Source organism: Alternaria infectoria, assembly GCF_024043175.1.
Source record: "Alternaria infectoria strain BMP 0036 chromosome Unknown scaffold_5, whole genome shotgun sequence".
In the NCBI taxonomy this organism is placed as follows: Eukaryota; Fungi; Ascomycota; class Dothideomycetes; order Pleosporales; family Pleosporaceae; genus Alternaria; species Alternaria infectoria.
The window spans coordinates 1,860,590-1,886,780 of NW_026250694.1; the positions used below are offsets into that span (position 1 = coordinate 1,860,590).

Here is a 26,191-nt window from a genome sequence, read left to right on the forward strand (position 1 = left end):
GCACTGCTTGCCGAGGACATGGCGTAAGGCGATTCCCATGGTTGATGATACGCGAAGTCTCCAGCATCTTCATCTGGACACAGTCAGTAAAGTGCTATCAGTGCATGATATGATTGGATGACTCACGTGAAGTAGAAGCCATCGCACGCGCAATATCGCCAACAGCAGCAGGTTCATGCTCCGGCGGCGATTCCACCCAACGCTGCATAGGATCTTTGTAGTTCGACGAAATCCTCACCGCAGGCGTGCCAGGTCTTGGAATGATATCAACCGGAGAAGTGGGCGCGTTCTTTACTTGCGGCGAAGTAGGACGGACACTTTGCACTTTGCCGCGTCGACGTGCATTCGCGAACCAATTCGTGAGCTGCGCTTTGTTCAATCCCGTACGATCTTGGAGAGCCATCATCTCACCCTCACTAGGATAAGGATGCTTTTGATGAACAGTAAGCCAGTCTTTGAGTGTACGGATGACTTCTCTCGAGAAGCGACTGCCAAGTTTAGGCCGAGATATCGATGCGCTTGGCGTGAAGGGCGACGAAGAGGCGGTCGAATTGTTCGAAAGGTCTAATAACGACGGATCCCTCATCCAGCTCTCATTGTACTGATTCTGTGCCGCGTTCGAGACCGCCAGTGCTTCGGACAGGCCGGCGAAGCTGCCATCGTCTAAGGCGTGGTCTGTGGCGAATTGACTGTTCTGAAAGGCGAAGAAGGCATCGAGATCAGCTGGACTATCCATGGCGATAGTTACTCAAACGTCGCGAAACATGGAGAGAGAGAGTTTGCGGGGTAGGAGGGTTGGTTCCCTGGGACGCGCTAGATCATGTTCGTGCTAACCCGAGAAGGGAAAGCGCACATGTCAAGTACGCCTTACTGACACGCTTACCGGGCCAGAATCCTACAAGTCACGTCAACGTAGGGGAAAAGCTGAATGGATTTGCAGCCTACATCAATAATGAAAACATGCAAAGTAGGTGGCCTAACGTCGATGTAAGCTTCGGACCTATCTCATACAGTGACAAGATGGAGGGAACGACATTTCATTCCTCGATCTATCCAACTACATGGTATCCAAAGAAGCTACTTTCGCTTCCGCAACACCTTCAAGAAGACTAGCAGCCAGCCAGAAGCCTACCACTGATACGCCTCACACTTGACGCTCTTGAACCTGTTCTCCACGCTCAAATCATCGACCCACTGCTCTCCACCCCTAGAATCAATGCTCATAGGCGACTTGTCCTCTCCACCTCCACAGCCAAAGTCGCGGTACCACTTGCAGTATGCGCCACCATACTGGATGATCGAGACCGGGCCCTGATCCGCAGGAGCAAAGTTGGCGCATTGCTGGATGGCATTGATGGCGTTGTCGGTGCAGAACTGGTAGTGCGCTTGGTGACAGACTGTTGTTGAGCCTGGGGGCCAGTCGCGCTTGGTGACCTCGTTCGCAGTCGCCTTAGAAGCTTGACACTCCACGCTCGCGACCAGGTTGGTCTTGACCCCAAACGTAGTGTGATCCGTGGGAGAAGATACGTACTGCCACGCTTCGTGCGAGCAGCCGGCTTCGAGGTAATACTTGCACCATGTACCCTTGGCCTGCATGATGAATTGGGACTTGTGGGCGACCTGGGCCGGAAAATCCGTGCATTTATTTTGGGCGTTGATGTACCAGCAGCCGGAGGCAAAGTCTTCGGAGCAGGCGAATACTTCGCCCACTCGGATGATTCTAGGAAGTGTCCATGAAGGTGCCGAGTCCGTGGGGAGAGAATCGCGCTTGGTGATATCGTCGGCGTAGATGGGCCTGTCCACGGCGGTGACCTTTTCGATAGCATGGTCGTGGGGAATGACTTCCAGCTCAGATGTCACACCGGGACCTCCGCACACCACACTCGCGAGATCCTTGAAGAAGGTCCCGATAAATGCAGTCGGATTTCCTGGCGCCGATGTGTGATGGAAAACCTCATCACTATCCTTGCACCCAGGCTTGTTGTAGTACCAACAATACGTCCCCTTAGCCTGCTCGAGGATCATGACGTTGTGGGCGGTGTTCGTAGGGAATTCCAAGCAATCGTTGAGTGCATCCATGATCCAGCAGCTATCGGTTTGCTCATAAGAGCAGGTGAATAGATCGCCGACTGGGAGGTCTACGGGGCTGTATCCGTCCCTGGGGTATTGGATCTGGGTATTGGTTAAGTCGGTAGCTGGATCCGGTGTGTTGGCTGCAGAGGCCGCGGAAGTGATGAGAGCTACATTGGACCGAGAACCTTCCTCTCGCGCAACGATCTCAGCGTGAGGCTGAGTACGCACACAAATGACATGAGTAAGCCTCTCGCCAATCTCCGCGGGCACGTAATGAACATCCCCACGCCCCTGGCCCGACGCAACAAGGAAAACAGGACCCTTGGATACATCGCAGCCGTCCTTGTAGAACGAGCAGGAAACGTTTCGGGGTACAGCCACAGCGATGAGATCATGCGCAATAGAGTCGCCAAGCTGGATACACTTCTTGGTGTCTTCATCGTAGATACCAAGCTGGGAAGTGCTGCCGAATAGGAAGGCCATGGCTCCAGGGTCGGCCATCGATGTGTCTAGTGCTTCTCGCGTAATGATTGCAGCTTGAGGCTCAGTACGCATGCACATGAAATGAGTAAGCTGCTTGCCAATGTCGGAAGGTACTTTAGAGGCAACATCCCCCTTGTTCGAGTGGAGCTGGTACAGAGGACCCTTGGCTACGTCGCAGCTGTTCTCCCAGAACCTGCAGAGGACGTTTTCGTGTACGGCCACGGCGAAAAGATCATTCGCAATGGAGTCGCCAAGTGGGATGCAGGTATTGGCGTCTTCATCTTTAACACCAAACATGGCAGTCTTGCTGAATACCCTGGCAATTTCCGGGCCGTCCAAGTGTAAAGTCGTCAGTACCGTGCTGTCGACAATGGGTGTAGTAACCGCCTGCGCATCGACAGTGGGTGTAGTTTCCGCTCGGGCATCGACAAACGGTGCAGTAGCCGCCCACGCATCGATTTCAGCATCAAGGGTATGCTTCTTCCCGCAAGCGACGTGTGTGATGTCGCGGCCAGTATACCCCGGGATATCCACACTCACGACATTGCTCCAAGGATTCGAAGCGCGGAAAATCGGGAACTTGGCGATATTGCAGGCATTGGTGTAAAACACGCAGAGAATGTTGGCTTCTAACTGTACTCCGACCACGTCATTAGCCACATGCTTGCTGAGCGCAACGCAATCCGCATCGTTGTCGTCGTAGATGTACAAGTCGGCTGTATCGCTGAGGACGCGGGCCATCTTCGTCTTCTGGGCTGTGGTCTGGAGAGATGAATCGTCCGCTCGTGCATTGATGCTGGCATAACCGTCTTTCTTCCCGCACATGACGTGGGTGATCTTCTTGCCAACATCCGCTGGCACGTCTCGAGCGGTGAACTGCGCCTTGTCAGTCGAAACGGTGAAGACGGGGTATTTAGCTAGGGTGCAATCGTTGTCGTAGAATACGCAGAGAGTGTGAGCTCCAACAGTTACACTGGCAACATCGCGGGAAATACGATCTTTCAAGATAACGCAGGCTCGGCCGTTTTCGCTAGTGACAGACATTTTGCTTGTGCTGCTGGAGATTTGCGCAAGGGTTAGGGAAAACGTCGTAGCATCTGCTCGTGTCTCGATCGCATCATGGTCTTTTATTCCGCAAATAACGTGGGTAATGTTCCTAGAGATATCCGCTGGCACGTCGCGACTGACAAACTGCTCCGTGGTGCTTGAAACGGTGAAGACGGGGTACTTAGCTAGACTGCAGTCGTTGTCGTAGAACACGCAGAGAGTATGAGCTCCAATGTTCACCTTGGTAACATTATAAGAGAAAGGGCCTTCGAACATAAGGCAGGACCTGTCGCGGTCGCTCATGATAGCAAAGTCGCTTGTGGGGCTGAAGATCCTCGCTATGTACTCCCAAGATGCCGTTGTTTCGGAAGCGGCCGCCGGGCTAGCTTCAAGAGATATAGCATCCGCTCGCACATCGATCTCATTATGGGGAGCAGTCGAAGGCCCACAGACAGCGTGAGTGATTTTCTTGCCGACATCCGATGGCACAGGAACTTTGGTATAGGGGGCCTCGCTCTTTGCAGTGAAGAGAGGCTTAATGACAGTAAAGCAGCCGCTCTCGTAGAACCTGCAGAGGGTATGATCGACCAAGGCTGCGTGCGTCAAATGACGAGATACCGTATCCGGGAGTTTGATGCAGAGCCCAGCGAAGTTCTCTTGATACTCAAAGGCGTAGCCGGTATCGCTGATGAGTCGCGCGATGAGCCCGGACGGTTCCTCGACCGCGAAAGATGGCGCCTCAAGAGACGTATCCGCTACTCGAGCTTCGAGCGCAGGAACATCGCTCAACCGGTGGTCGCCCTTGTAACACCAAACATACTTGAAACTAGTCCCGTACTTCGCATCGATCTTGAAGAGGTGTTGCTTATCCAGAGTTTGAGCGGTGTAAATGGGTTCGCCTTTGCAGTCTGAGTGGCGGTCGTTGTAGAACCTACACCTCAGACCTGAATCTTGAATGAAAGAATCGACATTATACGCGATATCGCTGTTTAGCTTCAGACAGTTACCCAGGAGCTTATTGGTCATGAGTTGGCCTACGCCATGGCTGCAGACAACCAAGTATTGGTTATCTGGGGACGGGTTCATGCAGGCCCAGGCCGGTAAGACATCGGTGCTTGGCGAGATATCGGTGTCTGGAGCGACTACAATTTCCGGAGCGACAAAGATCTCCGATGAGGAAGGAACATCGACCTCTCGAGCTTCAATCCCACCAACGTCCCTGCGCCACTGACCAATCTTGCACATGACATACTTGATCCGGTTTCCAGCATCGGGTGGAATCGTAAAGCTCTCCTCTTTCTCGTAAGTAGTGGTGGACCCTTCGATGTTGCCATTGCACTCGTTGCTGTCGTCGTAGTACCTGCACGTGATGCGCGCATTCTGAGTAAGAGTTTCGACGTGGTACCCAACGGTACTGGTCAGCGACACACATGCGTTCATCCAATTGTTGGGGATGTTGTTGGCGTTGCCATTGCCGCAGATGGACAAGAAGTAGTGGCTCGCATCGGGGTTCATACAGGCGGAGGAAGATGCAATACCCCTGCGCCACTCACGCTGCTTGCACATGACATACTTGAGCTGGTTTCCGACCTGGGGAGGATACGAAAAGAGCTCGATGTCCTCTGAAGTATTGGAGGACCACGCTTTATGGTCGCTATTGCACTCGTTACTGTCGTCGTAATACTTGCACATGATGTGCGCGTTCTGAATAACAGTGCCGACGTGGTGCCCAACGGTATCGGACAGCCGCACACACGCGTTCATCCAATTGTTGGGGATCCAGTTGGCGTTGCCACCGCCGCACACGATCAAGAAGTAGGAGTCCGATCCGGGGTTCATACAGGGGGATGGGGACCAAGATGAAGTGTCTTCGGGTTGGGTGGGGATCGCGTCGTGGGCGGGAAGAGCGTCATCTTCTTCGGCGTGCTTAATATCTTCCGCTCCAAGAACAAAAGGAGCATCGTGGAGAAGAGCATCATCAGCTCTAGCCTCGAGCTCACCAGACTCCCCACGCGGCGGCGCCTTATCACACCTGACATACTTGATCTGCTTGCCAATCGCCGACGGGATCCGGAAATGGTGGGTAAGGGTAGCGACGACGTAGTCGCTGTTGCAGTAGTCGCTGTCGTCGTAGAATCTGCACATGAGACCAGGGTCTTGAACCGTGGTTGTGACTTCATGCGCGACGCCGGCGGTAAGTAATGCGCAGACGCCGAGCCAGGTCTTGGGCATGGTGCTCGTGTTGGTGTGGTTGCCGCAGATAGCCGCGAGCCACATGTCTGGCTGTTGTCCCATGTTGCATTCGGGGGCAACATACTCGAGGTCGGCGATGTCGGCGGGTTGGGAGGTCGGGATGAGGGAGACGGCAGTAGACTCGGGAGTAGGAGCGGCGAAGGCAAGACCAGCGAGGCCGATCAAGCCAGCGACTAGATAGTGAGCGCGCATGATGACTACCACGTTCAATGTCAGAAATCTCATTTTTCTCCGCAAATCATGAGGTTACTCACCGTCGTCCAGCCAATCGCTCTTGACAGACCGACGCGGTCGATAGCGAAGTGGATAGATGTAGTAGCGGTTGTAGAGCTTCGGCGCAATTGATGGGGCGGCTTTTGCAGCCAGTAAGAGAGGGCGGGTAGAATTGAGAAGGGTAGTAGGTGGGTGGAAGAGAGAAGACAGGAGGTATCAAGTGGAGAATTTTATCCCCAGTAAGAGAGCGGTGGGAAGGCGCTCGAAGGCCAGGCGGGCGACAAACGGATACCCAGTCAGTGAGGGGTGGGTGGAGAGAGAAGGCAGGAGGCGGCGGGTGGGAGACTTTGTCAATAGTAGGGATAGCGGTGGAGAAGCGCTCGTCGAACGCCGCTGAGGCCTGGTGAGCAACAAACGGAGCGCCAGCAAGTGAGAAGTGAGAGAAGCGAGACCCTGACGAACGAAGACGAAAACGAGGTGTGCTTGGCCGGATATGGATTTTGACTATCAGGATGTGAAGCGCATGGTCTTCCGGGCTTCGCGTTCGAGCCTAGAGTCTTTTCGCGAGGGACTTTGGATGCGTACATTGGCGCAATGCGCCTGGTTTAAGATTCCGCGATTGGAATGCGGCGGTTGACCGTAATCTCATACTACCCGCAATGTTGGTACCCGAGTCCCAGTGAGAATACCACACCATTTCGATCCGCGCGACTCAAGGGTCACGGTCGCGGTTGATGTCGTACTGCCGTCAATCGAGCACATCCTGGCCTGGCTACCTTACCGTTCCATTCCGCGCCGCTCTACGGGTCAAGGTCGCGATTAATGTTATACTGGCGATACCCAAACCCATCCATCGTAACCCAATGGCCCAGAGCCTCCATCTCAGCCCACACCTGCGGATAATGCTGTTTAATCCAAGCCTCGACGCGAGTTTGCCTCTCAATATTAGCCGTGCAGTTGAACCAGCTACCCAGACTGTTCGATTATCAGTAAAGCCGCCAGAGTGAAGTCAAAGAGGAACTGCAACGTACATCTGTAAATCAGGAGTAAACCCATACTCCTCCTCCACAGATTCCACCAACGCCAACGCCTCATCATGATTATGATTCCGTGCAACAGCGCACATATAAGCAGTCCAAATATTCTTGTCAATCTCGACATCCTGATCTTTCAAGCGCTTCCAGATGGACTTTGCGTGTTCAGAGCCAAAGTGCATGCCTTCGCTTGATCGGAAGGCGATGGCGAGACTGTTGTATGTGGGGCCTTCTTTGGAATCGCAGATCTCGCGCCAGAAGGAAAGGGCTTTGCGGTTCTCGCCGGTGGCGGCGTATGCGAGCATGAGTGAGTTGCGGAGTTTGGTGTCCATCTCTACGTTTAGGTCGAGTTTGAGTTGGTTGTGCGCTAGTTCGAGGGACTCGGCATCTTGGCAGCGAGCGAAGCCAGTGAAGGCTGCGACGTAGACGTCTCTTGTTGCTGTGTGAGTGGGGCTGACGTGGTTGCGCATGTGGAAAAAGACGTGGCAGGCCATGTCGGAACGATTCCTGGCGAAGAAGCCGTTCATGATTGGTATCCGGTCTTCTCTGGGCGTTTCGACAAACACGTTGCGTAAGATTTGGTAGCCATCCCAAGCATCTGCGGTGCTAGTCTCACCATCCAGGATGAACATGGAAAGCGCCTTTTGGATGATCGTCCGCTGTTCTGGGGAGTACTGATGAGCGTGCACTTGGAGGAGATCCATCGCGTCGTGGATCTCGCCCCTCCGAAGATGCAAGAGCGTTAGCGCTGCGACAGTTTCCGGTGCGAAGCTGGCCTTGCGCTCGTGCAGATCGTCCACCATGGCCATCAACTCATCGAAATGATGCTGCTTGGACACGCAGAGTGCTTGTATCAGCTCATTGACGACTGCGACACTGCGCTCGTCCCCAGAAAAGCTACCCTGCAGATTGAAGTAGGCAGATCTGGCTCCATCGAGATCGCCGACGGAGATGCGGTATTGCATCTGCATCGTATAGGTCGTCTCGTCGGGATGAATGCCAAACTTCTCGCCCAGTACAATGTAGCGCTCCGCCAGGTATGGATCCTGCTTAGACATGCAGTGCTCTACCAGCGCATTGATGGTCTCAGTATCTGGGCGGATTACAGGGACCTTAGGATCTTTTTGCCGTGCTTCGTCGTTTCTGCGAATCAGCACATTGATCATCCGAGCGATCTCATCAGGGCCCTTGCCGATAGCAGCAGACCAGAGGAAGATTGCATCCCACTCAGGTTTCGAGAGCATCTCAACCTTGAGCATGCTCGCTACCACCTGTTGACCGTAGGTAAGATCGCCTGCTGCGGCGCACGCCTTTAGCAGAGCAGAGCTGGTGCCGCCCGACGGCTGGGTAACCTGGTGGCCGACTTTGGTGTGCACGGGTTGCGAGTACCAAGATTTGGCTTTTTCCAGGTCTGCACGCTCAGCGTAGAATGCTACTAGTTTGTCTTGCGCAGGCCTGGTCAATGGAACTGAGGCGTCTGTGAAAGCATCCACCGTTTTCGAGACCTCGGTCAGGCTGTTCTCCCGGATGATTCCTCCAAGCACCGTGTTCCAGCTAGAGACCACGGCGCCACGTATCAAGGCATTAGCTGTCTTGTCGTATTTGAACGCACTAATCGCGATGTCCCTTGCCTGAGTAGCCGCACCGAACGCGGATAGAACTTGGACACGCCTCGAGTCGATGTACATCTTGAAAGGGACCTTCAATTCCTTCGTCTTCTTCTCCCCAGCCTTCTCTGGCTCTTGCTCCTCGGATTTTGCCAACTCATCGACCACGAGCCGCCCAAAGACCATGTGCGCTTTCCCTAAAATTTCCGGTCGCTTCGTCGTGTCCAGCAGTTTCTCCAAGATATTGTCCAGGTCTTGCCGATATAGCCATGGCTTCCCGTCTTCTCTCGGATTCTCCAGCAGATAATTCAGAGCTTCAATCGCAGTCCCCACATGCCAATCCTCAAATGACCCTTTTCTTTGCGCAAAGAACTCCTTGATCGCATCCGCAACGTCTTTCGGTGCCGGCGGTCTCAAGTCATTCGCCCGCTTATACGACACCTCAGCCATCGTATTCAGACCCGGTGGCGCCTCTGCAGGCTTGAGCTTCCGCTTTTGCTTGAACAGCTCCCCAAAGAAAGTCCGCCGTTGCGTCTGGGGAAGTAATCGGGCGCCATGCTGGGTGATGACGCGGGGTCGGACGGCTCGGTAGCGGCATCCTCGGTATAGCAGAGGCTCGTTGGCGATGATGTTGCGGAAGACGAGGCGGGTCAAGTGCGAGGGCATGGCGGCGGCGACGTTCGCTAAGCGCAGGACAAAAGTGTGGTGACGTAGGTTGGGCGTGCAATTGGCGCACAGTGGGAAGGGTATCTAGGCGAAGAAGGCGTCCATATGGGAGAGGAAGGCGCACAAACGGTATATACACGAAGAAGACGGGATGGAAGCGGGATCCAGTGGCGGCGACGGGGAGTGAGGGGAGCAATTGCGGGAGCTCTTGCCTGCTGTGAAATCCAATTGCGCTAAGAAAGTCAACCTCCGACCGCCGAGGCCGCATCTCGAAAAGTCACGACGGCAGCGACGACGACGCCAACACCACCACAGCCGCCGAGATGTCAATAACACGGTTACCACTGCGGCCGCTGCCGTCCATAAGCACGACATGCATGCGCTACTTCTCTACCGGGTCCCATAAGCAAGGTGCGCCAAATCCCTCCCCCATACACACTCCCCCATCTTCCAATGGCCCTCCTCTACCACACCTCCAGCCCTCTAACCACGCGCAGGCCCCCAAGACGGCATCCTCGACATCCTCGCCAGCAGCACCGCCGCCGCCCGCCCACCCCCAAACACAAACACCACACGCCCGCGCACCGGCCCCTCCCTCACAGGCATGGCCTCAACCATGGGCCTCTCCGCCAACATGCCACGCGAAGTCCTCGAATCCGACCGCGCGGCCCAATACCAACGGCAAATCTACCGAAAATGGCAACCCGGCGACGTGTACGCCCCCCACGACCTCTCCGGCACCGAGCAAAAGAAGTGGAAGTACGGGCGCAAGAAGCCGCAGCAAGACGCGTTTGATGTGTTGGGCATAAATCCGATATTGGAGTATAAGAACTTTACCATGATGAGTGAGTATATGACGGAGATGGGGAGGGTTAAGCATAGCAAGGATACGGGGCTTAGGCCGAAGAATCAGAGGAAGGTTGCGAAGGCGATTCGGAGGGCGATTGGCTTGGGGTTGATGCCTAGTGTGCATCGGCATCCGTTGGTGTTGAAGAAGAGTAGTCCGTCGAGGTTTTTGTGAGGGGTGGGGGTTGTATGATAGGGCGATTTGAAGAGTATATTTGAGATCTCAAGATTGATGCTAGGAAGGTGGTGTTCAATGCGCTTATCTTGATCCGCAGTGGAAGCAAGATCAACCAGCTATACAAAACCACAATCTGCGAAACGGCCAGCGGGAAGCGCAAGTTTCTTCCCACCCCAACTAATACCCCGTCTCATTCTTCCCCTGCCTCCCAATCCACAAGCTAATCATCTTCTGCTGCGCATGCACAATCTCCATCGCATAATCATCATCATAAAGATCATACCACCCCGGACTCTCATGCGGCGGATCCCCCGCCCAAACCATTCCAAACTCATTCGCCTTCTGCGTCTCCGGCCTCCAAATCCCGCCATACGCCCACGGACTCGTCCCGATATACGCACCCCCGTTCCTGAACTCATCCATAACCGCCCCGATAATCGTCGTGAAATAAGCGTCTTTGTGCGTGGTGCTCGCATCACTGAGGTACGGGTATTCCTTATCTTCATTCACCCAGTTATCTCTTGCCATGCCAAATTCCTCCAGGAAAACCGGTTTACCAATGTCCATGGCCCATTGACTGCTGTTCTTCATGAAATGGCGCGCAAAGTCCTGGGCCGCGACTAGATTCGCGTCGCTAGCGTTGTACATGTCATACACGCCCCAGTTCTGGACCCAGCAGTGGGTTGTGGCGTAGTCGACGGTGGAGAAGTTGTGCACGCGCTTGAAGTAGTATTCGCCTTGTTTGCTCTCCAGACCGACGCTGATGAGCTGCTTGGGGGCGAGGGACCGGATGTAGGCGGAGATGCGGTCGACCCAGGGGAAGAGCAGGTCGTTGGGGTTTGGTTCTAAGAAGATGTTGTAGGGGCCTGTGTAGCCGAGTTGGTCGGAGGGTTGGGGTTCGTTGGCGAGTTGCCAGGTCATGATTGTTGGGTCTTCGGTGTAGAGGCGGCCTGTGATGGTGTTGCGCCGGCTCATGACGGTCTTGATGTGGTCTTTGTACCATTGCTCGGCTTGCGTGTTGTTGTAGATCAGGTTGGCAAAGGAAGTGAATTCGTCGTATGGGGCTGCGTTGACGCCTTCGACAGTGTAGTTTCCCCATCCGGTGCCAGGGGTTTCGCGCTGGGGCGGTGCAGTCTGGTTCCAGCTTGACGGATACGGGATCGCGGTGTTGTTGTTTGCCCATGATACGTACTGGGCAAATCCACCACTCCACTGCCACTCGTTGTTGAGCGTCATGGTGGCGCGCATGCCGCGTTTCGACATCTCAGCAAGACAAATATCAAGTCCTTCGAAGACGTCTTCGTTGTACTGGCCGGGTGACTCCATGAGCGCTGGGTTCATCCTGAAGGGCTGCGGTGTTGGTGCCCCTTCTGAAGCAGCCATGATACGGAGGTGGTTTATGCCTTTCGCAGCCATCTGGTCGAGCTCTGTAACCAAGCGCGAGTAGTTGCCACCTGCCTTTGGACCTGCCGCAAGATTCATACAAGCCCAGTAGTTGATGCCTTGAATATGTCAGCCCACAACTTGTAGGGGAGAAAAGGATATCCTTACCAGTAAGATAGTACAATCCATCGCCATTATACAATCTCAGCCCATCCACATAAACAAAGTCGCCGTCCGCAATCGCACTCCCATTATGGCTTCCACCCCCTCTCGGAAGCACAGAGCCCGCAGCCAACGAGGCGAACAACACCTGAGTCGCGACTTTCATCTCGACAATCCAAGGATAAGAATATGGCTTGAACAAGCCATTACCGCAGGCTCACATCAAAGCTTATATATCCATCCGCCTATCCCGAAGCCGCGGTCCGACTATGCATACTACGTCCTCAAGTGCCGGTTGACATCATATGCGGAGCAAGAACACCCCGACGATGCTACCTTCTCCATCGGAGTGGAGATCGTCGCTGTGCGATTGAGCGAGGTGTGGTAGTTCTTCCGGAAGTCATTGCACGATACACACGCGTATGCAGCGTAGAATGGTAGTGACGAAATGGCTCGGAGTGTGGATCTCCGTTGTAGCGTTGGAGTAGTGTGCTGATGGATGTGGGTCGCTGGCGTTGGAGGCAGTTGCCAAGCCCCGAGGGGCCGACGTCTGTTAAAAATCCGTGCGCAAGCTCATGACCTCGATTCCTCATGGCGCTGGCGCCGTGGTCCTACGTGTAATTCCACTTCGGCTGCCACGACGAATTCTTCAACTTCAGCAGTCACGACCAATCCTCCACCATGGACGACGACGAAAACGACGAGATCGCAGCGGCCATGGGCTTCGCCTCCTTCGGTGGGACAAAGAAACGCAAATTCGACCACACCGCCTCGCCCAAAGCTGGCCCTGATGCGAGCGGCGCCAACTCCACCAAACTGGGTGTCAGATCGAAGAAAGTTGCCAACGATGACGAGATCAACCTCGACGACGCTGTGTCCGACGCTGTATCCGACTTCACAAACCCCGCGCCGCAACCCCACAACAACGCGCCGGGTAAAGCGAAGAACGCACCCGCCGACTCTGGCCTGGCAGCGTTTGTAGCTCGCGGCCAGAACCTACCCGAGAAACCGGCTGCCGCCGAGCGCAGCACTCCAAACCTTGCGATGTCTGGCGACCCGCCCGCGGCAGAGATGGTATCATTCGGCGGTCCACCAATCTCCAAGGCTGAGCTGAATGCGCTGCGTCACGGCGTGAGAATGGAGAATGGAGATACGGCATACTTTCTACCGAGCTTTGTTGAGGATCCCTGGGCGAGGCTGAGGAAGGGTGGAGGAAGTGGATGAGTGGATCTGTCATAAACTTCACGGACAGCGCTGTGGAATGAACATGGGAGAAAAGTCGGGTTATGGTCACCGCGCAGTCTTCCTCACACCCCTTCTGATCTACCGCGATATCTCGCATAGATGCGCAAGCAGCAACACCATCCTTCTCGTAATTAGCGATGCAAATGTAGCATCTCCTTATTCAACAGGAGTAAGGAAATGCTACATTTGCATCGCTAATTAAGAGAAGAGTACAGCGCAACATCGACGTAGATGCGCAAGCAGCAACAACATCCTTCTCGCAATTGGCGATGTAAACCCTCATTGTAGGTATCCAACAGGATGATACGCACAATGCCCGCTTACATCGCCAATTGAGAGAAGAATGAGGAACAGGCAGAGACTTCATTGGCAGTCAGGTAGTCATCAGCGCCGTGTCATCCTCTTCCTCTTGGACGATCGTCTGTTATAGCACAATGGGGAGCGTTCAAGAGGAAGAGGATGGGGAGGTGATGATGATTGCCTGCCTGCCGTGTTGGGTGTTGGGTGTTGGACTGCGGAGGAAGGAGTGGGGATTTGAAAGGCTGAGAGACTTTAAGTGGTGATGCAGAAAAATTGAGAAATCAAATTTCTGCATCACCACTTTAAAGACTCTTCTGTGACATTTCCATGAGCAGTCCATCAACACGGCAACGTATTCGTGATCTCTGGACATTGTGGAGGGCTGGGACGTCTTTAAGAGTATAGCAGAGATTGAAAACAATACAATAGTGTCTTCAGGAGATGATAGCGCTGGCCTTGCAGGATATCAAGCCTTTGAGTTCTTTACTTTAGTCCCCGGAACGCCTCCGCACCCGGGGCGGCCGATCGCGAAGAGTAGCCTCGCTCTTGTGTGGCTTGCGTCCAGAACGCGTCCGCACGTGCTTTCCAGGGGTCGCGCCAATCACCCGCTGCGCTACTCGCTCGCCCTCATCAACTTCATCCTGCGCAATGTCTTTTTCTCCACGATGGCTTTTAGGTCCTGTTTATGGGCTGATGTTCGCGACTGCCTAGTCAATATGCTTTTGAGAAGGGAGCTCGATGAGTGCGCTTGTGGCTTTTCGGGAACGCTTGCGTGAGGCTATCGTGAAATGCAGGTACGCGGGCAAGCCACTTCGGCTTCGAGCTTTTAGAACTTTACTGCCATCTTGTGTGCACATGCTCGTTAGCTAAAAGGATAGATATATACCTATGCGGCTCCCAACTCTTGTTAGGACACTCGTCTCATTCCTTACGAGCACCTCACCCACAGTCATTCCCTCGCTCGTCGTCAATCTGTCACTCCTTTCAATACAGCATAATCCTCAATTCTTAATTTCATCCATCATGCGCTGGACACTTCTCCTCTCTCTTTCAGCAGCGATAACGCTTGCCGCTGGTAAGGTATCAACGAACGCTCGCTGCGGAAACGCGTACAATGCCTTGCCAGGCGGCATGACCTGCAAAGGTTCAAAGTGGGGTGATTGCTGCTCGCAATATGGCTACTGGTATGCCATCTACCTTCCGTTTTGCAAATCATCAACTAATGTTTCGTGCAGTGGAAAGACGAAGGATTATTGCGGAACCGGATGCCAGTCATCATTCGGTACTTGCAACGGCGTCGTCGCACCAGCGCGTACTTCGACGACATCTAGCCGCGTTACCTCGACCTCGACCCGAACAACTTTATCGACAGCACCATCGTCTACTCCCGTAAAGGTTAAGGTCACTACCAACGCTCGCTGTGGAAACTCGTATGGAGCCTCGCCGGCGGGAATGACCTGCTCAGGTGGGAAGTATGGCGACTGCTGCTCACAGTATTCGTACTGTGGTAACGGAAGCGCATACTGCGGAACGGGCTGTCAGGCTGGATTCGGAAAGTGCGATACTGTTGTGTCTTCTGCTAGGTCTTCGACTTCTAGCTCGTCCAGCTCCAGCTTCAGCAGCGCTTCGTCCTCTACTCCTATACCACTTTCCACTTCCTCCAGCGAATCGAGTTCCAGCACCGCTCCAAGCTCGTCGACTTCCATCTCCAGCACTGCTACGTCCTCTAGCTCCACCCTACTTTCTACGTCGACCAGCGAAACGACCACAAGCACCGCCTCAAGCTCATCTTCGGCCGACGAATCTCCAACATCACCTTCCTCCAGCTCGTCCTCCGAAATCTCCGTTACTCCCGAGACAGCAACCTCCACGATCACGTCAACACCCATACCCTCCCCATCTACCGCGGAGTTCTGCGGCACAAAAGGCTACATTAAAGAACAACCTTCCACCTTCACAAGCAGCCCTTTCACAACTATCGAGGATTGCCTGGCCAACTGCCGGGCTGAGAGTAGATGCGGTAGTGTAATCATCTCTGAGAGCGGGTGCTATCTAAATGAGTCGCCCATCACCAGTGCAAACGTCGACCTTGGGCCAGGATCCCCTCTGACATTCTACAACCGCGAGTGCGGGATCAGCGCCTCGGTAACTACCACGCTGCCTGCCACACCAGCAACGTCCACAACCTCGTCAACGCCCGCTCCTTCTCCGAGTGCCGCTGAACTCTGTGGCGTGGAAGGAATCGACAACATCAACCTCCAGGTCATAAAAACCTCGTCATTCACAACCAACGAGGACTGTCTAGCAAAATGTCGCGCAGAGAGTGAATGCGGTAGCTTCATCGTTTATAATGATACATGCTATCTAGCCCGGATACCTATCACCGCCACGAACGTCGACCCTAGGCCAGGATCTGGTCTCACATACTACAACCGCGACTGTGGCACCAGCGCCCCAGCAACCACCGCCGCGCCTACAACACTAGCAACATCCACATCTACATCCACCACAACCACGACTCCAACCCCAACTCCCTCCGTTTGCGTCCCCGCCGCACCAACAGTATCCTGCGTCAAATACCCCAACTGTCCCCAATTCACCACTCCACTCTCCAACGCCTGCTCCGCCAACAACTCCCAATGCAAAGACAACTACTTCGTCCGCTGCGAAAACATCCCTGCCGCCGGCTCTCAAGTCATCCTCGCCATTGGCGGTATCCCGAACGCAGACGTCTGCCGTCAACGGTGTGATGAGTTAAATAACTGCTCAGCGTTTGCGTTCAAGTCGTTGAACTGCATTCTGTATAGCACAATCAACGGATTTATCTCGGATTCTGCGACTACTTTCATCAGGATATGTGCGGATAGCTGTGCTGGGCAGCCGGTGAAGAGGGGTGAGGAGGAGAAGGGTAGTGACAAGTCTGTTAGTGTCGCGAAGTGGACGCAGGGTAAGCAGGGTAGGCATAGGGGACCTAAGGATACCTAAAGATACATCATGGACATATAATAGCCCAGCCATTCCAAAGAGATCACACTTTTTATATTTCCCCCACAATAGCTCTGTCATTCTCATCTCTAAACACCAATCTCTCAAATTGTCCACCAACTTCTGAATCCGCCCCATCAAGAAAAAGCAACCCACGCCCCGCACACCCACGCCTCCACCGCAAGCACAAACCCCGCAATCGCCATCCCACTCCCCACTCTTTGGCTAAACTCCTTCCGTGTCAATTTCCCCTCGCCGGCACCCACTAGGATCCATGCTGCGGCTGCGAGGAGGCTGATGAGCAGCAGGATGCCCATGACGAGAAGGATTCGCGGGCGGGAGAGGGTGTATGTGAGGTGGAGCGTTGGTGTGTGGGGTTGTTGTTGTTGTGAGGGGATGTTTCGTCGGGCCCAGGATATCCACGTGTAGTTCTTTCGTCCGATTTGGGGGCTTTTGTATAACGCCATTAGGTCGTCTGAGGAAGGTGTTGCAGGGTGTCTGTTCTGCGGAGAACGGAGGGCGGGATGAATATCGCGGTCGTCCTTGTTATTGCCGTTGCCGTCGCCGTTGCCGTGATCCCATGTACTTCTTCTCTCAACATGTATCCCACTCAACGTCCTCGCACTGAACGTCCTCCGGAACCAATTACCGGCCAACTCGCGATTCGCAGCCCTGAGCGCCAACGCGAACGCTTCGTCGTCGAAGTCGATGGAGCGCTCTTTCCTTTTCATTCTAGGGCTGTGATCCATCCTCTTCTCGCTGTTGCAGTTACTGATGCTGCTCTTGGTATAGCTGTGTTTCGGCGTCCAAGACGAGGCGTACGTTGGAATGACGACTCTGGCCAACCTCTCTTCTCTTCCTGACAAACCACCCTGCTCTTCATCCACGTTACCACACGCGCATGCACACCTCCCCCTCCCCATACCCCACGTCCACCTCCTCAACCCAACCATCACAACAACACCCCCCTCTTCCATACTCCCCCCTCCCCTCTCACCTCCACCTCCCCGTTCCCTCTCCTCAGCACTACCCCTCACAACCCCCTGCGCACTCTCATTCCTCTCCCTCCGACTCCTCATATCAACTTCATCCCCATTACCATTCCCCGTCATAAGCCCAAGAACCTCCTTCCCCTTCCGATCATCATAAGGACTCTTCGGCTCATCTCCAAACGGAAACGCACTCGTACAGCACGAGTTCAACCGCGTGTAATCCTCCGTCGTGCGGTTCGAGAGCGAGAAGTTGAGGGCGGAGAGATGGGAGTCTAGGATACTGGCGTGTTTTTGCGGGATGTAGCTAGCTTTTGGGACGAGGAGGTCTTGACCTGTGTTGGTGGTTGCGGTGCTGGGGACGGAGAAGGGGTTGGGGGGTTTGAGGGCTGGGGAGTAGATTTGTGCGGTGCGGTGGCGGCTGGCTCTGTCGTCTTGGTCTTCGCCGGTTGATAGAGGGGAGAGGGTGACGTGTCGATTTGCGGAGAAAGAGGTGGATTTAGGCCAGGAGGTTGTGGAGGCGGAGTGCAGGTATGTGCGGCCTGCTGCGTTTGCCATGTCGCTACTGACCCGAGGGTCTATACTCCGCGGGTCTGAACTCAGGGCTTCGAGGGCGCGCATGGTCATGACGTGGGCGTTGATGATGGAGTCTGCGAGGACGCTGTCGGAGGTGCTGTTTGATGACGCGGTCCTTCTGTGCTCTCTTCGAAACGTTGGACTTTGTGGTAGAGCGGTGAGTGTATCCTCTAGAGGTCCTGATGTACTGAAAGGTGCTGAACTGGCCGATGCCATGAGCGGAGAGTTTGGCAAAGACATGTTGCTGCGTAACGAGTGTCTCGGCGAGTCGATACTGGATCTGATAGACCTGTTATCCACCAGGCGCACATTGTCCTTGTTCAGACGCGTTAGAGACATCTTTCGTGCGTGATTGGTTCCTCGACCAGAAACTCGCTCATCGCCGGTTCCGCTGTCATCAGTTCCAGAGCCAGAGACATCTGCAAGATCTGCGAGCCTAGGAAGCGAGGTGATGGTACTGCGTTGCCTGTTCCTTCCGCGCTGCGCATTTTCCACATCGCCGTGGATGTCGTACGGAATGTCTCTTAGACCCGGCCCTTGGCTTGCAATCGGACTCTGTATCGTTTTGCTCATCCTGTCCTCCCATTCTGATTCGGAAGAGAAATCGTCGAAGAAGTCGGCACGGTGACCTAGCGCTTTCTGCATCGTTTCGCCGACGTCGGGATAAACTGATATTCGTCTCTTTTGTAAAGCTTCGACAACGCGCGGATATGCTGCCAAGGTAGGAGACAATCGCTCGAAGGGATGCTCGAGAAAGATGGGATGAGCCTTATCTGATTCAGCGGTAGCAGACACAGGGTGCTGGTTAAGAGGCGAGAACTTTGGCGCAACAGATCTCGAGATCGATGGTGTCCGGGTTCGCGCAGTCTCCATTGTCATATCTCTCAACTCCTCGATTCATCACCGAGGTTAGCCAATCTCCACACGTCATCAGGACATCCCGTCCACCTCTTAATAGTATCGACACGATAATCCCTGAAACACATACAGTACGAATACGGGAGATATAGACGAGGACAAAGGCGAAGCAAGGCATATTGACGCGGGGGGTGGTGGCGACTACCGGAGGATTGTATAGCAAACAAAGGCGGTATGCACCTGGTACTGCATGTCTACATCCGGCGCTTTACCAGGTCCATGACAGCGGTAGCGATCGCAAGGCTTTTGTCATCTTGGCCGGCTTTTGGTTGGGCGGGAAGAGTGGACTGCGGATGCAACCGCATTCCGATGGGCCCTGGCTTGCACAGACCGCATGGCCGCCCAAAACCGGTACTTTGGACGTAGCAAAGATGGGTATGTGAGAACAGTATCTATTGGCGATTGGGACGAAGGGTGGAGTTCGCCCAGAAAGCCCCTTGCTCTATATCTAAGCGCGGAGGCGAAAACTAACAACGCCATATGCAATGCCACCAAATCGTTCGTGATCAACATGAGATGGACATGGAGTATGAAAGAAAAGCGAATCCGAGAATTGTGTGAGGACTTTGGCGAGTCCCTTACTCGCCGTCGCGGTCGAACATCTTCGTCATTGCCTTTTGCGCAAGCTCTACACCGGCAAAGGTGGCTGCGTTGGCGGGCACTGCTCGTGCCATGGCTGGGCCAATACCAGGGAAGAAAGCCTTGAGACCACCGCTCGCGTGGATGCCCTTGATGGTTCCGCTGATTGTTGGTCGGCCTTCGGCACTTTGCAACCGCGACTTGATGGTGTCAACTGGGAAGACGGGTATCCACATGGCGATACCGGCAGCACCACCAGCAACCATGACGGCGCCCATACTCAGCGACCCCGGCTGACCGGTAACGGGGTCTTTTGGCGTGAGACTGCGCTTGACGGTCTCGTATGTTGCGAAGTAGAGGGCTGATCCAGGGCCGTCACGCGCCAGTGTCATGGCAGAGCCGCGGTACACTGACTTGATGCCGCCCTCCTTGTATAGCTGCTTCACCACATCCATGCCACCAGAGTATTTGGGCTTCTCGCCAGGCGCCAGGTTCTTCTGTCCCTGAATCTGTAGGAGCACCTTTACGCGCTCAAAGGGTGCGGTGATGATGGTCATGGGGATGGCGCTGAAGAAACCGGCGGCGGAGACTTGTGCGACGCTGAACTGGTTGTTCTCGACCTTGGATACGCTGGACACGAGTTGCTTGCCGAGATCATAGCCCCAGAAGGACACCGCGACTGTCGATTGTCAGCCTAGGTTATTCATATACTGGTCCTCCTGTACTCACACATGGGCGTTACACCAACAAGCGGCGCAGAAACACCTGCATACAGCCCCCTAGCCAGTCCTTCCTTTGCAATGGTTTTCCGCACAACGTCCATAGCCCCGCTGTAGACGCCCTTCTCTGCCGTCTGCATGCGCACCTTGACCAGATCAAAGGGATGGCCGACCACGACAGCAAACACTCCACCCACACCTCCCGCTAACAGCGCCCGCAGCGACTGCAGCGAAGACTTGGACGCTGCCTTGACATCTTCTTTTAGCTCAGCCGTGTTGGGCAGCTTCTCAATGACCGAATCCGCCGTGTTTGACATGGTGGGAGCTGTAGTGGGGTCGCGTGGGATGGACAGGCGCGCGTAGAATCCAGGTAGACGTAGTCGAGTAAGGTATGAAGACCAATGAAGCCGTCTAGAGAAAGAGCACACCTACGCGACTGCTCCCACAATGCGATGAAGAGCGAAAATGCGTGGCTGATGTGGGCGAGAGCGGATTTGGGTTTCGCATGTGCAAGCTCCAGTGCTCCGGAGAGCTGGTGCTGGGCCTACGTCGGTCCAGCGTTCGGCTGTCCATATGCCGAGGCTGATCGGCGCCGAACAACCGCGCACCTCGTGTGAAAACCATTGACTGAAGAACGTCATGTGAGGGGTGTGAAGCGCCAAGTTCATCAAGAAGATGGTGTTTGGTTCGCCAAAGAGAAGGAAGCGACGGAGCCTTATAATTGAGGAAGGAGTGATGTGGCTTCACCTACAGGAAGCTTGATCCTCCGGTCGACCGGCGCGAGACACACACTGTGGCAGCCGGTGAACTCGCGATGCTGGCATTGTCTGTCACGTATTCTGCTATTCTGGTCATATTCAGAGATATCCACTCGTAGTATCGGTCTCGCTATACCAAACTTTTACTTTCCAATCTTCTCTCCACATGTCTGGTCGGATCACACATCACACTCGCGCCTGACATCAAAGAGAGCAGGGAAACACCTAATAATCACAATCTTCCCCACCTGCCCAACAGTCAAGCGCACGAGATCATTCTCTTAGCAAACACATTTCAACTATATATCTGCCCCTAACGCACCTCCTTCTTCCCTCCCCTCACATCAACTTTCATCAACACACATCTCTGGGATGTGCATCACACCAGCGCTACAACCTGGACCGTGGGTCGCCCAAAGGGTTTACACGGTAGGAAGGGCCTGTAGCGGGAGGCTCTTGAAAGGGCCGGTTGGCAGAGCGGTGGGGCTGTTCAACACTGAGGGGGGTGAGGTATGACTTGTTTCTCTCTCCCCTTCTCCAACTTTCCACCTGTTCTTCGAGACATTCATGACGGCGAGCTGACATATCACAGGTGTATGGGGACTACCCAAAGAGGAGTCATTGCATACGCGGTCCGATGTCGAAGAGAAGAGAAGAGATTCCGGCACGAGACAAGAGAGACAAAGATGGAGATGTGTGCCGGCGTTGTGTCAAACCCGTAAGAAGACGAAACGGGTGTACACGGTAGGAAAGATATTATAGGGACGCTCTTGACCGGGCGGGTTGGCAGAGAGGTGGGGCTGCCGACATGAGTGCGAGGTATGTTCTCTCTCCTTTCCTCTTTTCTCTCTCCTCCCTTCTCGACCCGAGACATACGATGAATTGCTAACATAACACAGGTTCTCAAAAAGGGTTCCCGCAGATTATGGTGGTCTTCAAAGAAGAACCACTCCGGACGCGATGGTCCTAAGAAAAGGGCCATCACAGATGTCATTCTCCAAAGAGAGAATTGTTTTACCTGGGCGCCCAGGTCGAAGGGGTCTGTATCAGACCAGTAGTCTCGAGAGGGGTCTCGTCTCAGCCCGCCTGTTGCGACACTGCGCATACATTCATTGTGGTGACCAACGCCACTCATGGGAGGATGCGTCAAGACAAGAAGGCTGGAATGAGACCCCTCTCTAGGTTGGGGCTTCTTAACGGGAGCGGTTGGGGAAGCGGAGGGACCCTCGACGTATGTATGTCTTTTCGTTGGCTTTGACTCGGCTTGTCTGGGGGGCTGAAGAAGAGATCGTATCACTACAATAGTCTAGGTTTTGGTCACGTAGGCTGAGACGCGCACGCACTTAGAAAGCAAGACAAATCCAGTCAAAAGCTGCGTTCAACCTTTCACTATCCCAACATTCCAGCGCCTTTACCCCACCAACTTTACTGTACATAAACTAGGCATCAGCGCCTCCCGCCACCGCCTTCACTGTAAACACATTAGGCAACAGCCCCACCCCCCTTCCCCTCTCCTCCCACCTATATATTCCTCCTCCCCCACCCACTCCCTCTCCTCCCCTCTTCAAACTGGCGTCTGCAACAGACCAGTCCCTCGAGACGGAACTCTCGACGCGTTTGATCCGACAGATTATCACGTGTCACCAGGAAAGTTTACGACCGGCCGGCGTAGCTTTCCAACGGTGATGCAGATCGTCTGTCAGACGAGCGTGTGGGAGTCTGGTTTCGAGGGGGGGGCTTCTTAACGGGAGCGGTTGGGGGAGTGGTGGGACCCCCAACGTGCGTGGATATATGGGTTCTTTTCATTGGCTTCCGCGGCTTGTCTGGGGTGCTGAAGAAGGGATTGTTTGGCGATGCAGACTGAGTTGACTACAGTATCAGCAAACTATGGACTGATTGCGCAGAAACATGTCTCGCCAGCTTCTTACTGCGCACTCCACCACTGTCGATACTTCGGACCCCTTACCCCCCTCAAGCGATAGACATAACCTCCACCACCTCCCCTCCACCTCCCCCACCCACCTAGTCTGCATGCAGACCAGCATACCTACTTGGTAGACCTCGCCGGAGGTTTTCGACCCAGCAAAGCCGTCTACTTAAACGAAGGAGTTCGGTTCTCTTGTGTTGTGGGCTCCCTGCAACGCAATAGAAACCAGCTCCTTCGTTCAAGTGGACGGCTTTGCTGGGCACCGAGGCTGATTCCGAGACAACCTTGATGGGGGTGGGGCTTTCCTTGACGGGGGCGGTTGGGGGAGCGGTGGGATCCTCGACGTGTGTGGATGTGTGGGTTCTATTTCTTTTCGTTGGTTACTTTACTCCGGTTAGCTGGAGGGAGGGCTGAAGAAGAGATGCTTGTTGTTACTTTGATCATTATCTCAGATTCATCATTACTATCCCAATCAGCCATGTATCTCTGCCCTATCGCATAATTATATAACCAAATGTTTACTTGAATATTGTTAGTTGGGGGAATCGTAAAAAATAGAAAGAAAAACAACCGCAGCCAGAACATCTCTGCGTCGACCATGGTGAGATATCAATCTCAATCCCTATTAATAACCCTCAAACTCCTCCTCGGATTCAACAACACACCCCTCGCGCCCCAAAAGCTCGGCTCTTGGCCATCCAACAACCCATCCACAACACTCCCCTCACTATTCCTCCTGCCCCACCGATCCCCCTCTCCAGGCCCTCCATACGCCGTCGAAGGCATGGGCACCGCATCGCTCCCTCTCCTCGTAATATCAAAGCTACCCGCCGCAACACCCCCATGGCTACTACCACCCAGCGTACCCGGCGGCCGCTCACTGCTGTTCTTACCAGAGCTACTAGTAAAAGTACCCTGTTTCTCCGCATTCGCACGCGTCTGCACAGCCGCAGCATGCGACTTCCAGATCTGGACTTGGCGGCGGTAGATCCAGGCGCAGAAGGCGAAGTAAGCGGCGATGATGAAGAAGACGCCTGCGATTACGCCGGCGATGATGGCGGCGATGTTGGGGCCGCTGTCGCCGGATGAGGCACCCTGTGGGTTTCCGTTTACGACGTTCGTGATGGTTGCGCCGTCGGGGCCCGTCATGGTGTAGGTCTGGGGTTTGCCGGTTGCGAGGGGGCCTTGGGTGGGTGTTTGGACGGGGGCGGTGAGGGTGGCGCCGCCGGTTGCTGCGCCGCCGATTACGCTTTGCACGGCTTCGGGGACGGCGTAGCCGTAGGAGCCTTCGATGCCGGCTTCGACGCCGAAACCGCGTTGGTTGATCTGTTGGGCGAGGGGGTTGCCGGTGCTGCCTTTGTCTTTAGCGTTGTAGCCTTGGAGTGCGTTTTTGCCTGTTACGGCGGTGAACTGGTCGCTCCAGCCTAGGCTGCTCATATTGAAGACGTAGATGCCGGGCGCGTCGCAGCCGAGGTCGGTGTTGTAGCCTCCTAGGACGATCATCTGGTGGTCCCAGACTTGGCATAGATGGCCGGCACGTGGGGGAGGTATGCTGGCTTTGTCGGTGCCTTGTTCGACCTCGATCCAGGAGAACGAGGGAACGGAGAGGATCCACATGTCGTCGCGCTGCGTTTGGGTGTCAAGCTTGCCAGGGTCATTGAGATCTTGACCGGCGAACATGTAGATGTTGTACGATGAGCCGCTGGACATTGTTAGTAAGGATTGCGAGTGGTAATGAGAGTAGGGAGTACTCACTCTGCAGCAGCTCCTACAACTGTACATGGGTTGACTCGGTACTTCGGCGTCTTGCCAGAAGTACTCTGTTTGTACCATGTCGATGTCTCAATGTCGTAAACGTCGATAGTATTCATCTGGGTCTACGTTCTGTTAGCAGTCGCTCTCACATCCCTTCATGTCAAACTTACGAAAGTAGCATTGTCACCACCAGTCAATCCAATCAAGAGACCTTCTTTTCCAAATCCAGGGACGTAGACGAGCGAACTATCAGCGCGTTCAGGGAAAGACGCGGTGTTCTGTAATCCGCCATACGTGATGTTGCGCCAGACACCGTCCGAGCCAGCGGTCTTGCCATCTCCCAGCGACTCCACAGCATTGTTGCTCTGACCCGGGAACGTAAACTCCAGCAAGCTCTTCAGATACAGTCGCGGGGTCTGAATGCTCCAGCCTTCCGTCGTAAGGAAGTCCAAATGGCCAGCGAAGTAGAAGCCCCTGCCCAGCGTAGGAACAGTAAGACCCGCACCTTCAGCGACGCGTTGTACAGACTGACCAGCGTCCTCCGCCTCTTCTCCACCAGCCGAGGTCTTTGGGTCGGCGTGTTCAATCCATTGCTTGCCACCAATGTTGTATTCCCAGACTGAGTTGTTTGAAGGGTCGGCCTGTGGGCTGTCGGAGAACTGGCCACCGTACAGCCATAGCGAATCGTGCGATGCCCAGAGCTGACCGAGCGAAACAGCCGGTGGGCCTGTGGGCTTGGGGAGACCGGTCAGAGCGGGAGAGGCGACTTGCCAGGATTCGGTGAGATCGAGGGTGAGGAAATCGTTGTCTGTATCGTATTAGCATTGAATGCGCAGGATTGAGCTGCCTCTTGTAACGTACTCCATGTATCCTCTTTCTGTTGGCCGTCGGTAGTCCTGCGGAATCCGTACATGTACAATGTTCCGTTGACGATGGCGCTTTGTCCGCTCCACCGTCTACACGCGTCGGTCGGACTGTCTTCTCGTCTGACGAGCATCGAGCGTTCGGCATTGGCCTGGATCAAGTTCGCCGGGATCGCGCCACCCCGTACGCCGACGTGTTTGAGGGGATTGAGTTGGATGATCGGTAGCATCAATGCTAGTAGGACACTGAGGAGGCCGAATCGATAGAGCTTCGTCGGAAGAAAGGATTGCGATGTGGCGGTCATGCGCGACCCATTCTCGTTCGCCTCGTCTTCGTCGCAAACCGACTCCCAATCGTCTTCGTCGTCAGCCAGCCTCTCTCCGTCCGCGCTGAAGATATCGTTCCGGCTCCTAAACCTCAGCATCTTCGCGGGTCTTAACCTCCTCAAACTCTCTCCATGTGTCGGCACCGGGCTCCTCTCCTCCATCATCTTATTCTCATCCACCAGTCCCACCTCCGTGAATATCGACATGCGGCGACCCTCGGGTTTTGTCGCGGGTTGTGGTCGAACTTGCTCCATTGCTTATTATCGGTACCAAACACGTGCGCCCAGCTGGTCGCGTGCACGTCG

At 54.6% G+C, this 26,191-nt stretch overlaps 6 protein-coding genes across 6 annotated transcripts; 1 reads left to right on the top strand and 5 right to left on the bottom strand.

The window, feature by feature from the left end:
• Positions 1–1,128: 1,128 nt before the first annotated feature.
• On the bottom strand, positions 1,129–9,376 carry J4E92_004257 (uncharacterized protein; the record flags this gene model as incomplete). The annotated part of the gene is made up of 2 exons (XM_051495647.1): positions 1,129–6,029; positions 7,318–9,376. 2 exons carry the CDS (start codon positions 9,374–9,376, stop codon positions 1,129–1,131), a joined length of 6,960 nt encoding a protein of 2,319 aa, XP_051354666.1.
• A 1,201-nt stretch (positions 9,377–10,577) lies between these two features.
• On the bottom strand, positions 10,578–11,882 carry J4E92_004258 (uncharacterized protein; the record flags this gene model as incomplete). Its single annotated transcript, XM_051495648.1, has 1 exon — positions 10,578–11,882. One exon carries the CDS (start codon positions 11,880–11,882, stop codon positions 10,578–10,580), a length of 1,305 nt encoding a protein of 434 aa, XP_051354667.1.
• A 744-nt stretch (positions 11,883–12,626) lies between these two features.
• J4E92_004259 (uncharacterized protein) lies at positions 12,627–13,169 on the top strand (the record flags this gene model as incomplete). Its single annotated transcript, XM_051495649.1, has 1 exon — positions 12,627–13,169. One exon carries the CDS (start codon positions 12,627–12,629, stop codon positions 13,167–13,169), a length of 543 nt encoding a protein of 180 aa, XP_051354668.1.
• Positions 13,170–16,612: 3,443 nt separating this feature from the next.
• On the bottom strand, positions 16,613–18,971 carry J4E92_004260 (uncharacterized protein; the record flags this gene model as incomplete). The annotated part of the gene is made up of 2 exons (XM_051495650.1): positions 16,613–18,875; positions 18,967–18,971. 2 exons carry the CDS (start codon positions 18,969–18,971, stop codon positions 16,613–16,615), a joined length of 2,268 nt encoding a protein of 755 aa, XP_051354669.1.
• A 565-nt stretch (positions 18,972–19,536) lies between these two features.
• On the bottom strand, positions 19,537–20,573 carry J4E92_004261 (uncharacterized protein; the record flags this gene model as incomplete). The annotated part of the gene is made up of 2 exons (XM_051495651.1): positions 19,537–20,216; positions 20,267–20,573. 2 exons carry the CDS (start codon positions 20,571–20,573, stop codon positions 19,537–19,539), a joined length of 987 nt encoding a protein of 328 aa, XP_051354670.1.
• A 2,983-nt stretch (positions 20,574–23,556) lies between these two features.
• J4E92_004262 (uncharacterized protein) lies at positions 23,557–26,140 on the bottom strand (the record flags this gene model as incomplete). Its single annotated transcript, XM_051495652.1, has 4 exons — positions 23,557–24,643; positions 24,697–24,818; positions 24,867–25,504; positions 25,558–26,140. The coding sequence occupies 4 exons, from the start codon at positions 26,138–26,140 to the stop codon at positions 23,557–23,559; spliced, it is 2,430 nt and encodes an 809-aa protein (XP_051354671.1).
• Positions 26,141–26,191: the final 51 nt, after the last annotated feature.